General features: G+C 34.1%; 2 protein-coding genes across 2 annotated transcripts; both read right to left on the reverse strand.

Moving 5' to 3' along the window:
- Positions 1 to 8,515: 8,515 nt before the first annotated feature.
- On the reverse strand, positions 8,516 to 9,497 carry LOC141648920 (protein FAR1-RELATED SEQUENCE 2-like). Its single transcript, XM_074457628.1, has 3 exons — positions 9,280 to 9,497; positions 8,996 to 9,192; positions 8,516 to 8,625 (listed from the first exon to the last, which is right to left on the reverse strand). Exons 1-3 carry the CDS (start codon positions 9,495 to 9,497, stop codon positions 8,516 to 8,518), a joined length of 525 nt encoding a protein of 174 aa, XP_074313729.1.
- A 66-nt stretch (positions 9,498 to 9,563) lies between these two features.
- On the reverse strand, positions 9,564 to 10,391 carry LOC141648927 (protein FAR1-RELATED SEQUENCE 5-like). The gene has a single exon (XM_074457636.1). It carries the CDS (start codon positions 10,389 to 10,391, stop codon positions 9,564 to 9,566), a length of 828 nt encoding a protein of 275 aa, XP_074313737.1.
- Positions 10,392 to 13,357: the final 2,966 nt, after the last annotated feature.

A 13,357-nucleotide genomic window follows, 5' to 3' on the forward strand; every position in this document is an offset into this window, starting at 1 on the left:
AGCAAGGGAAAGGGTTTAGGGTTTGATTTGAAGGATCCGCGGTAGCGGTCCGCCTAATCAAACCCTAAACCCTTTCCCGTCCCGTTTTAGGATACCCGGCCCCCCAAAAAAGGGTTCACTCGTCCCCTCTAGGGTGTCTTTTTGTCTTGCCGCCTTCGAATGAGAAGCAAGGGAAAGGGTTTAGGGTTTGATTAGGGGGATCCACGGTAGCGGTCCGCCTAATCAAACCCTAAACCCTTTCCCGTCCCGTTTTAGGATACCCGGCCCCCCAAAAAAGGGTTCACTCGTCCCCTCTAGGGTGTCTTTTTGTCTTGCCGCCTTCGAATGACAAGGAAGGGAAAGGGTTTAGGGTTTGATTAGGGGGATCCGCGGTAGCGGTCCGCCTAATCAAACCCTAAACCCTTTCCCGTCCCGTTTTAGGATACCCGGCCCCCTAAAAAAGGGTTCACTCGTCCCCTATAGGGTGTCTTCTTGTCTTGCCGCCTTCGAATGACAAGCAAGGATCCGCTTAATCCAACTCTAAACTCTTTCTCGTCCCGTTCCCTGTTATACTAAAAAAAAAAAAATAAAAAAAAAAATAAAAGGTTTACTTGGTCTGTCGGGTGTCGTTTTTTTTTTTGTTTTTTGTTTTTAAAAAAAAAATGTTGTCGAGGCGGTTGAATCCCTCCCGGGTGCATGCATTCTCGCACCAACACATAGAGCATGTAAGCCACCCCTTTCGGGGACTGCAGTGGCCAAGCTTCAAGGTAACTAACTAACTATTTTAGGGTATTAAATGTATTTATCATTTTCTTTATTTTGTAACAGTTACATTACAATAGTAACTAACTACCTACAAGAAAAAAGAAACGGAGTAAAAAAATAAAAGTAGTAACCAGTTTTTAGCTCAGTCGTTTTACATTAGCAAGATAGACGTTGTCATAGGAGAATTGTTCAACAAAGAGATAATTTTGAAGTTACGCCCAATTTCCTCCGTTATACTAAGGTATTTTCTTTTCAATTTCGTTTCTTCTCTATCATAACTTAATATAATGTTTAATTTGGATCACTTAATTGTTCAATAGCAAAGATAATTTTGATGTTTTGATTTCGATATTTATACTTTTTACTTCGTTAAAAATTAATTCGGATTAATGTGCATAAATTATTTCTTCTACCTTTAGAAACACATTCGCATTGTTCTTCCCCAATTTTATATCTCTGAAGTATTCTTTTAATATTTACTTTCTAGTTTCTGTTAATTTTGAATTTTTAATTGAAGGAAATAATATATATTGTTCATACAAACTTTAAATTAATCACAGTATTGTTTTTAATATAGAAATCTTTCAATCATCTAAAAGTACATTATCTTTGTGACTAATGTACATTTCCTAAAATTAGGTAACTGGTGATTATTTCTACATGTCAATTTTGTATTTTCAATTAAACGTAATAATATAATACATTCAAATTAAATTAATGTGCCGTTTGTTTTAATATAGGAACTGCTTCAAATATGTAAAGAACATTATATTTGTTATTAATGTACATTTTGTAAAATTAGGTAATCTTGATTATCTCTAATTGTGAATTTTTGGGTTTTTAATTGAAGGTAATAATATAATGGACATTCAGATTAAATTAATGTGCCGTTTGTTATTAATATAGAAATTGTTCTGAATCATCTAAAAGAACATTATATTTTCGATTAATGTACATTTCCTAAAATTAGATAACTTCTGATTATCTCTACTTGTTTCGTAATTTCATTTTATTATTACGGACTATGGAGCAGAAGATAAAAAATCTGAAAAGCGGAGAAAAGTTACTTTTATTTTTCCACCAACTGAAAGTTCCACTGATGGTAAAAATGAGTGTGCTCCATTTACAAGAAAGCGTAAATCAGCTACTATTAACAGTAAATCTAAGTCTATAAAATCTTTCGCAAAGAAGATAAATGAAGAAAGTGACGATGATCTTGCAGTTAAGAAACAAATTGTTTCGTTAATAAACAAATTGTTACTTTGCACGAAAGAAAGTCCTCAAAAGGGTAAAGTAAGTAATAAGATGGTATTGGGTTCCAAGTGTAAGCAGAAGTTTGATTTCTCTTCGTTTAAAAGTGCATATACGAGAATGTCTCCTAGAGGAATAGTTGAGGTAGTTGAACGTTTGTCATACGAACAGTGGTGCGCGCTAGAAGAGATTGGATTTAGTGGGCTGTTTTGGTTAAGAGTTCGTTCCATTCCTTTAAAGCTTGGGTACTGGTTAATTAAGCAGTATAACCCATACCAAAACCGTATAGATCTTCTTGATGGTGAGAAGTTGTACTTGAAGGTTTCTGATGTAAGATCAACATTTGGATTTCCAATAGGCCCTAAAACAGTTGAATTATCCAAAACTCATACTGAATCAGAAGAGTTTCAAGAGTTTTATGGCAAATGGAAGCAACAATTTGGTATAAAAGATGGACAAGTTCCACTCAAAACGCTTGAGAATTGGTTGATAAATCATGATCATGGTGGTGATGAATTCAAGGTTAACTTTGTTGTGTTTGTTTCTTCTTTGCTAATGAGAAACACGCAAAAGCCTTTGGTTAATCATCATGTTTTAAAATCGTTGATGAATGTTGATGAAATCAAATATTACAATTGGTGTTCCTTTTTGTTAAAAAGTTTGCAAGAAAGCAAGATTGAGTGGGTGGAAAAGGAGACTCACTTCGGCGGGCCACTGTTGTTTTTGGAGGTAAAAAGTCCCAAAAAATATATTTGAAGTTCATAAATTAATTTAACATTGGAAGGTACGTTTTCATTCTCTTGTAATTAATTTTTTTTTTTTTGCAGCTTATCTATGTTGATCGCGTTGTTCATGTGGAACGAAAAGTTGAGAGAGATTATTATACGTTGGTAGGTTGGACTAGTAGTTTGTTAACATCGAGAGAGAAGGATGAGATGAAAAGCGGTATGTTTGGAAATGGTAAGTTGGAAGCACCAATGGAGGAGGTGGTTGACAATACAAGTGTCGAATCTGTCTATCAAACAAAGGACTACACGGAGGAGTATATTCTTGATCTTGCTAAATGTATAACTAGTTTAGGTCAGAACATATCATCTGTTAAGGCTAAGTTAGAAAAAGGAGCATCAATAATTAAGGAGAACAGATCGCTCGAAGCTCGTGATCATGCATTTAGTTTACTAAATTTGTCAAATGAGCACGACTCTCCGCTGATAGTGAAAGTTCTTGGTATTAATGTTCTGATATTCCGTATCTTGTTCAGTGCTTGAGATTGATGTTAGTAATCATCCTTTGGTTGTTGAAGCTTTGAATAATGTAAACATAACTTTAAAAAATAGTATTCAGGTTGAAAGCATGTCATTGAAGAGGCCGATTTTTTATACATACAAAAAGGTAAATATGTTGATCATATTTTTTGTTATATTATGTTAACTTGGTGCTTAAGTGTATTGTTCTTTAATTTGATACATTTCAACTATTCCAGAAGCCTTGTGCATTGAGAAAAGAAGGTGAATTAGTTGACAATGGGAATGAAGATAACAAGGAAGGGGTGTCAAAAGGAGAGTCAGAAGAAAACAAAGTTGAATCAGTTGAGGTTGAAAATGGGAATGAAGACAACAAGAAAGAGGTGTCAAAAGAGGAGTGTGACAACAACAAAGAGGTGTCAGAAGGGGAGTGTGAAAATGGGAATGTTGACAATAAAAAAGATGATGACAAAAATGTACGAAATGATTCGAAGCATCTTTATGTTGATAGTGACGCGGAGAATGAGGAAGAAGCCAATACGGATAATCTTATAAATACCCTTGTATGTAGCATGTTATCTGAAGATTATAGTGAAGAACCCAAGGCAACCAATTCCAATCCAAGCTTAGATATTAGTACTTGAACTTGATTTACTAAGAGGAGACATCGACCCATGTACAGAGCCATCTAAGTTTCAAAGATCGTATTGCCGACTACGTCTACTACACCAAGGGAAAAGGCACTGTTCTTGCTAGGTATATTTTATTCTACTCATTATGTTCCTTTTATTTAATCATTATGTACATTTCGTTTGGGTATTATGTGCATTATTAATAAAGATAATGTACATATGTGTAATTAACTCGACTTGTTTTGTGTAACGTCCGAACCAAAGAGAAGCTCTTTGAGTTTAAGAATGTCGTGGGTACCCGATATCTTTTTGCATCTCTAAAACCACCTCGGTATATAGCAGATGCTGTGGTTGATTGTTGGTCAGCGTACTTGAATTTCAATGAACTTGAAAGAAAATCTTCAGCACCACGTCGATTCTTTGCTTCAACCCTCGTATTTGTATGTAAAATTTTATTTCATTCTATATTACAATAATTTTATGTTATACAGGTGTATATTAATAGAACAATATTATGTTCTGTGTGTGCAGCAAGCATTTCAAGGGCAAAGGAAAGAATTCAAATTTGAAAGAGAATTGGAAGTATTCAAGAGGCATTTTAGAAATGAGTTAAATCATGTTGGTATTATTGATGTGACAAAAGTTGATATGGTTAGCTCAAACAATATATATAGTCAATACATAGTGTTTTCTCATTTGCTAATTTTATGTCTGTTGTATCTTCTAATCATTTCTTATATAAAACAGTTTTTTTTCCCAATAATATCCGACAAGCATTTTTACCTGCTCGTATTCAATATGGAGAAGAACAAGTTTGTCATTCTTGATAATCAACAGCATGATGAAACCCCAAAAACTCATTATGGAAACAAACCTTGGAATATGGTAATTGTTCAGTTGCCTTTCATTGGTTATTTTTTCTTTTACAATCTCATATTTTTTGCATGGTCTCTCTATATAGTTTGATCTAAATTTTTCCATGCAAAAATAATGCTTTGGCAGAATATTTCAATGACATTGGTGATTTGAAGGAAAGAGTAAGAGCAATGGAGCCTTTTGTATTGAAAATGCCTTGGAGAAACCATCAAAATGTTGTTGACTGTGGTATTTACACAATGAAACACATGGAAACGTACAAGGGGGGTCAGTATTGGACTTGTGGGTTGACAAAAAACACCGTAAGTTTCTAAACAATTTATATCCAATAATTGTAAATGTACTTTTGGTTTAATTAAATGATCTTTCTTAAAGTATTAAAAGCACATTCTTGTTTACAAGTTACCTATCTTAAAGATATTTTAACTTTTGTAGATGGATGGACTTCGAATATTGAGAATCAAATATCTTTGCACTTTGGTTTCATCCAAGTGCAACATTGTTTGTGATGACGTTTTAACAAAGGTGAAGCAGTATCAAGAGAAGCCCTTCCCAAAGAAACTGGATTCGTCTGATGAAGAATTATACGAGGGTGATGAGACTGTTGGGGATGAGAAGATAGAAGATGAGGTAGTTGGAAAGAAAGAGAAGAGTACCGATGATATTGGTGTCCCCGACAACAATGAGACTCATTATGGTTAAGAAGAGAAGAATGGAGGTAGGTTGTACAGAAGGGAATATTATACCAGATGGCTATGATGCTTCTGAGAAGAATGAGAACATGACAGATGTGAGTAATACAAACGACAAGAGTATAAATGAGCATAATCTGGTTGACAGTGGTGACACTACCAAGGGCGAAGTCATCAACAATGAAAATGTTCATGAACATGAAAGTAGTCAACCGAGTCTCGAGCATCCTTGCAAATCGTAATTTACTAAGCACATATACATGCATTATTACTCCTCTTACTGAGTTTCAGAATTGCATTGCTGATTATGTGTCGTATAGTAGAGGAAAACATACCGATTTAGCCAGGTATATATATATATCTCTACTAATGTACAATATTTAAATTTAAAATGTTCTGTATCCTGTTTTGAGTTAACACTGGTAGTCCTGAACCAGGGAACTTCTTGTGCATGTGGGTGAAATTTCTCTTCGGCGTATTGAAATGGCAACGCTACGACAATCTAAATATTTAACGAGTGATGTGATTGATTGTTGGGCAAAACTTTTGAATGCCAAGGAATCTAGAAGAAACTCTTCCGAGTCTTATCGATTTTTTTTCACCACAGCTGTGTGTGTAAGTCAAATATTTATATAAACTTATTTCAACAAGTAAATTTTGTAATGTTTTTTCCCTTGATTAATTAACATCAAAAACTTTACTTGTCTTGCATACAGATGATGCTTCATGGAGAAGTGGACACTGATGAAAATTTTATTGTGATTAAGGATATAATGAAAGAAGAGTTTACCCAATTCTCGGTTAACCCAGATAGAATTGATTTGGTTAGCATTGACAATATACACTCTTTCTGCATGTTATATTTAATTTGCTTGTTGCCTAATTAAATCTTTTAAAATCTACAGTTCTTCTTCCCAGTTATATATAAAAGGCATTACAATTTACTAGTCATTGACAGCAACAAGTATAAGTTCATCATCATTGATAATGTGTATCGTGACGGAAAACCAGAAGAATTTTTCCACAATAGACCACTGTCTTTTGTAAGATTCTATGCTCTCTTTTGCTTAACAAAGACTACATACTTTTCTTATTCATTATTGTGAATGTACAATGACTTTACATAGAGTGTACCTTCCCTAAAAATTTTGTGTCTGTCTTAATTTTCTAATTTTTGTGATATTGTACCTCATAATTATTAGTGTCCTAATGTTTTCCTGCACCCCTTCTCCGCCAGCGTAATGTTCTAGCAGAATACTTGAAAGACATCGGTGTTTCAAAGGTAAAAGTTGATCGCATTAAAAAACTGCAGCCTATTCTTGCAAAGATGAAGTAGAGAAACAACACTAACAAGACTGATTGTGGTGTTTACGTTATGAGACATATGGAGACATTTAAGGGTAATCTAAATTGGACCTGTGGGCTTAAAAAAGGCGATGTGAGTTTCAGAAGTAATATAATTATTTTTAATACATAATTCAGTACACATTTGTACATGTTCTAATCCCTTGTTTTCTTTATTTTGCTAGGATGCTCCCCTACCGATTCTCATGGAAGAAATACATTTCATATATGATTTCAACAGAAGGCAATGTATGTTTTGATGCTGTACTAAAGAAGGCAATGGATTTCCGTTCAAACCCACTGCCATGGGAAGAATATGATGATGAAGATGAGGAAGATGCTGAATTGAAGCCGTAAAAACTTTTTTTAGTTTCGTTTGTGACGTGTGTGAGTAATGTAACATATATTGAGGAAGTCAAGCGAGTCGTACAACCTGAAGTTTGAAAAAATTTTAATTCAAGAGAGTGTTATATTCCGGAAACAAATTTCAATAAAGTTTATTATGTTCTTACTGAACAACAATAATGTTTATTGTGCAAAACGTCTTAAAATTATTGTACTCTGGGAAAACAATTCCAATCAAGTTGATGTTGTCCCTGCAGAACAACAATAATGAACCTTTAATACAAATGTAATATACTTTGGCTATAAGAGTAATGTACTTTGGCTATAAGAGTAATGTACATACAAGCCTTTAAGAATGTTCCTTGTAGAACAACAATAATGATGCTTTAATAAAAATGTAATATACTTTCCCTATAAGAGTAATGTACTTTGGCTATAAGAGTAATGTACATACAAGCATTTAAGAATGTTCCTTGCAGAACAACAATAATGATGCTTTAATAAAAATGAAATATAGTTTCCCTATAAGAGTAATGTACTTTGGCAGTATAATCGAATTGTGCATACAAGCCTTTAAGAATGTTCTCGTGGTGTATATTATGGATGTCTATCCTTGAATAAAAAATTTGCACCTTCCACTTCGTTATCAGATTCATCTTCTTCATCGTCGTCCTCCACATCATCAGATTCATCTCCTTCATCGTCGTCATCTTCATGGTAGTATTTGGTGAATATGCATCAAAATGTAGATTAAATATCAAATATACATTGCAGAAATTTTCATCTGTGCCTTTAGAACAACCATAATGTTCATTGCACAAAGAGCTTATGTGCCTCCATATAAGATTGAAGATTTTGGAAGGTAAATACTATCCGCTATGCTTGTATAATTTAATAATTATTTAACATTAATGTAATATGCTTTAAAAAGAAACCAAATTATAGATACCTGTCAGATGGTTTGTTTCTTTGCAAGTTCTAGAGTTGTGTCCTTGGCGGCCACATGTTTTGCGCAAAGACCTCTTCTCTTTTCCTCTCTTCTTTAGGGCTTTTAACATTTGTGATTCAATTCTCTTGCCCTTGGTCCTACCCTTGTTTTTAGATTTTTTAGGAACATGAATCACCAACTTCTCAGGTATTTTGCAGCCCACATACTTTTCTATTTCTTTCATCTTGTCTTTCTTCTTTGCTGGTACACTTCTGTTACTAATCGTATCCAATCTAATATCTCTCAGTTTTTCAATCAAAAGCTTCATGTCGTTATCATCACACTCAGCTACGTTGACACAAGAATAAACCTCTTGCCACAGCTTCAAGACTCAAACTTTTCCGGTCGTAAAACTTTTGAGAGACATCTATCGATTTGCCATCTTTGTCAAAGACAGGCTTACTCATTGCCGCTTTTGTCCATCTTTGCGTTATGTACTGTTCTGGTATTTTCTGAAAATCTTGGTTGTGTAGAATCCAAAGGCAGTGCCTGCACAACAAGCCCATTCTCTGAAACATAGAACAAGAACAAGTAATCTCCATGTTATCTGGTGAATATGCTACGTTCCATGACTTATTTGGCATCCGCAAGTCTCGTTAGAATATATATATTTTTGTCTCATCAATCTTCTCCACATCTTTAAAACGGCAATCGACAAAGCTCGCAACCAATTCTGTTTGGAAGTCTTTGAAAATGTTGTGCGAGTACATTTCAGAAGCATGGACTTCAAGGTTTGACTTTGTTTTCCGTGGGATTTCTGAGTGTTTGTTGTCACTGTTCAATTTGGACTGCTTGTGTCTTTGTGCTTCCAAGGCACTCTCATAGCACACCCAAAACTCAACAAGGGTCAAATGAGGTGTGAGGAACCTCAAAAGAAACTGTTTTCACTCTCAGACCTAGAAGTAACCCTCATCAAGCCAGACATTGAAACATCTTTAAAGTAGGCAGGGATCCACTGTTCCCTGAGATTATACAAATCTGAAAACCACTCGTGTTCTACAAGTTGATAATCAGTCATTATCTTTCCCCATTGTTCTTCGAATTCATCAGGCTCAAGTTGGTTGTTCCAAACACACCTATTGAGCCTGGTCTTAAAATCCTCATCTTAAAACAGTTGATAACTGACTTTCTCTCTTAGTTTCTTCATTATGTGCCACATGCACAGTCTGTGTGTTGACTCCTTAAACACTTCCGGGACCACCGACTTCATTGATTTGTCCTGATCAGTAATTATAATTCTCGGTTGGCACCCACCCATTGCTTCCAAAAATGTCTTGAACAGCCATGTATAACACTCAATACTTTCATCACCTAACAACGCAGCTCCAAACGTTATGCACCTTTTGTGGTGATCAACTCCTGTGAAAGGGACAAACACCATATCGTACTTGTTTGTTCTATATATAGCATCTCGCGATAAAACCTCACCGAACAAAGATGTAGTTCTTTATGCAGATCGGATCCGCCCAAAACACTCCAAATTGTGGCACTTGTTTTCATCTACTATAAAATCAAAGTAAAATGAACTGCATGTGTCTTTTCTCCCTATAAGATTTTCAACAAACATTTGTGCATCAAAATTACCAATGTAGGTTTTTATGTCCCTGACAAAGTTTTTGAAATCAACCTCAGTAGCCCCAATGTTGTTGTAACCTCCACACAGCTCCTTCCAACCTCTATAGGCTTTCACACCACCTAGTTTTAGCACCTTTACCTTTGTGACAAATTGCTTCTGTACCTCTGTCATTTTTCGGTTTCCTTTCAAGAATATTGTAGATTCCGGCGAAGCAAGTGGATGGTTATGCGCTTCATCGAATCTGGTAACAATATAAGTTCCATTTTCTTGGTATTTAAACTGCACTAATGCACGACAGTCAATTCTTGTAATCGGCCTCACACGGCTTATGTCTGTCACACCAGATTCTGCATCATTCTCAGCAGTATCGGTATCAGTATCAGTCCTCTTCCTTTTCCTACTTTCCTTTACACCTTGCCTATTGCAGACAACATTCCTTAATGCAAAATTGTTTGGTAACTCATTGCCTTTAATCCTTTTTGTTGTTGCAAGCCTTGGCGTAAACCCACAGATTGTACAATATTCTTTGTAGAATAACTCTGCTGATTCTAGCGTTTCAAATACTTGTCCTACTTTAGGTTTCTTTTCCTCTGGACATAATGGAATGTCTTGGAGTGCATTTAATGTTTCAATTCTTGTCCTTGGTGTTTTAAAGCTGTTATTTGTAGAAGAAGACGTAGTTGCATCACTTGTACTCATTGTCCGGTTCAACAAAGAGTTAAGTAAGTAAGTATATTGAATATTATTGCGTCAATAATGCAAAAATCCAATTCTAATATGCAGTAATCCAATTCTAATATGCTCATTGTCCATTATCATGCCTGTAAAGGAACATTTATTTTAATGATAATGTTCATAGGAAATATTGTTGTCCATTTTGATATAGCATATATATAATGTATTGAATGCTAATGACATTAAACAAAGAAATAGTCATAATATTATTTCATTAATATTAGAAAATATTTACAAAAGCCATTTCAAAGCTTTCAAAATGGTAAAGCCTACTAAGGCTTATACTGAAAAAAAAAAAACAAGATAATACCTAATAACAATAAACAGAAGATAACACAACATATTTCTAAACTAATCTAACAGTCGGAGTCATAATAATTCTCATCCCCAGACTGTTCCTCAATTTCATATTCTTCTTCTCTTTCCTTTCAAAATCGTCGTTCTTGTCTTTTGTGATGTCTAATTATTTCTGCACGATTAGTCATAGTCGTGCAGATGCAGAATCTGTCAAGCATCCGATTATTCTTTCTGATAGTTATCACACCATTTTCATTTCCGTGAACCGCGCCTCGGTAATAATCCCTCTCCTTTACCTCTGGGTCGTTCACTATAAGGAACCACTTTGACCAGCCCTTGCACACCATGGCCATGTTTTTCTTTTCTTCCCTCCCAAGTCGCTCAAACAAAATCTCGAGCAAATCCTGAGTAGTAAGCAATTGATGTAAAGGACGACTGGGAGATGGTACATCCATCTCCACAGGAATGTCATCTCCATCAAACCAGTTTGAAGAAAACTGGCTTACTTTCCATTCCCTATAATGGGCCATGAAATTTTGTTTGTAACCATCATTCTTGAAGGGAACTATCAGGCATTTTGAGTAGTCCATTGTTTTTTTTTTTTAAGAAAAGTAAGTACTTTTCTGAAGAGATTAAAAGTTTTGGTTATTGGAAAAGGTAGGATGAAAAACTAGTTGTATACTCTTGGGTTTATATAGTGGATTAATTGATTAAAAGAGATTAAATTCAGAACAGTTGTGTCTTTTCAACTGACACAAACATAATCATGGTAATTAATAAATTGGGTGAAGTTATCTATGTTAGTTTAATCTATTGCATAAAACAGTATATGGACATTATGAAAATACGTAATGGACATTTGAATTAAACTGAATTCACATTTTTTTCCAAATAATGTTTCATGTTCTTTTTTAAATAATTTAATGTACCTTTTAATATTATATAATGTACATTTTCCAAACAGTGCTTAATAATATTTTAGTTGTACCTAATTATCAGAAAATGCAAATTACGAATATATATAGTTGACAATTTATTTTATGGAACATGTTTTTTTATAATTAATATAATGTACATTTAGAAGTAATATTCAAATTAATGTGAATAATTGCGTCTTTTCACCACATAAGCAAGTTATTTCGTACAAATAAAGGTTCATATATAATGTATTCCTTCGAATGTCCATTATCATGCCTTTAAAGGAACATTTATTTTACTGCTAATGCTCATAGGAAATATTGTTGTCCATTTTGATAGAGCATATATAAAATGTATTGAATTCTAATGACAGTAAACAAACAAATAGACACAATACTATTTCATTAATATTAGTAAAATATTTACAAAAGCCATTTAAGGCTTTCAAAATGATAAAGCCTACTAAGGCTTATACTGAAAAAGAAAAAAAAACACAAGATAATACAAAATAACAATAAAATAGAAAACTAACTTAATATATTTCTAAACCAATCTAATAGTCTGAGTCATAATAATCCTCATCACCATCGCTCCTCAATTTCATATTCTTCTCTTCGATTTCTAAATTGTCGTGCTTGTTGTTTATGATGTCTAATTATTTCTGCACGACTAGATAGAGTCCTGCAAAGGCAGAATCTTTCTAGGAGCCGCTGATCCTTTGTGACAGTGATTATACCATTTTGCTGTTCCCGAACCGCCCCTCGATAATAATCCCTTTCCATTACCTCTGACTCCGTTCCTATAAGGAACCACTTCGACCAGCCCTTGCACACCATTGCCATGTTTTTCTTTTCCTCCCTCCCAAGTCGCTCAAACAAAATTTCGAGCAAAGGCCGAGTAGTAAGGAAATAATGTAAAGGACTCACGGGAGATGGTACATCCATCTCCACAGAATGTCATCTCCATCAAACCAGTTTGAAGAAAAAACGGCTTACTTTCCAATCCCTATAATGGTTCATGAAATTTTCTTTGTGAGCATCATTCTTGTAGGCAAATATCGTGCATTTTGAGTAGTCCATTGTTTTTTTTTAAGAAAATTAAATACTTTTCTGAAGAGATTAAAAGTTTTGGTTATTGGAAAAGGTTTTAGAAATGAAGGTAAGATGGAAAAGTAATTGTGTACTCGTTGGTTTATATAGTGGATTAATTCAAGATAAGAGATTAAATTTGGTGAACAGTTGTGTCTTTTCAACTGCCACAAACATAATCATGGTAATTAATAAATTGGGAGAAGTTATCTATGTTAGTTAAATGTCTCGCATAAAAAACAAAGATATTCACACTATAAATATACGTAATGGACATTTGAATTAAACTGAAAGCACATTTATTTTCCAAATAATGTTCCATGTTCTTTTTTAAATAATTTAATGTACCTTTTAATATTATATAATGTACATTTTCCAAACAGTGCTTAATGATATTTTAGTTGCACCTAATTATCAGAAAATGCAAATTATGAATATACTATAGATAGTGGACAATTTATTTGATGGAACATGTTTTTTTATAATTAATATAATGTACATTTAGAATTAATATTGAAATTAAGGTGAATAGTTGTGTCTTTTCACCACTTAAGCAAAACTTACAATCCGTCATTTGACATATTGAACAGTTGCAAGACCACTTGCAAAACGTAATTATCACATGCA

The sequence above is a fragment of the Silene latifolia genome, chromosome 1, assembly GCF_048544455.1.
Source record: "Silene latifolia isolate original U9 population chromosome 1, ASM4854445v1, whole genome shotgun sequence".
Classification (NCBI taxonomy): Eukaryota; Viridiplantae; Streptophyta; class Magnoliopsida; order Caryophyllales; family Caryophyllaceae; genus Silene; species Silene latifolia.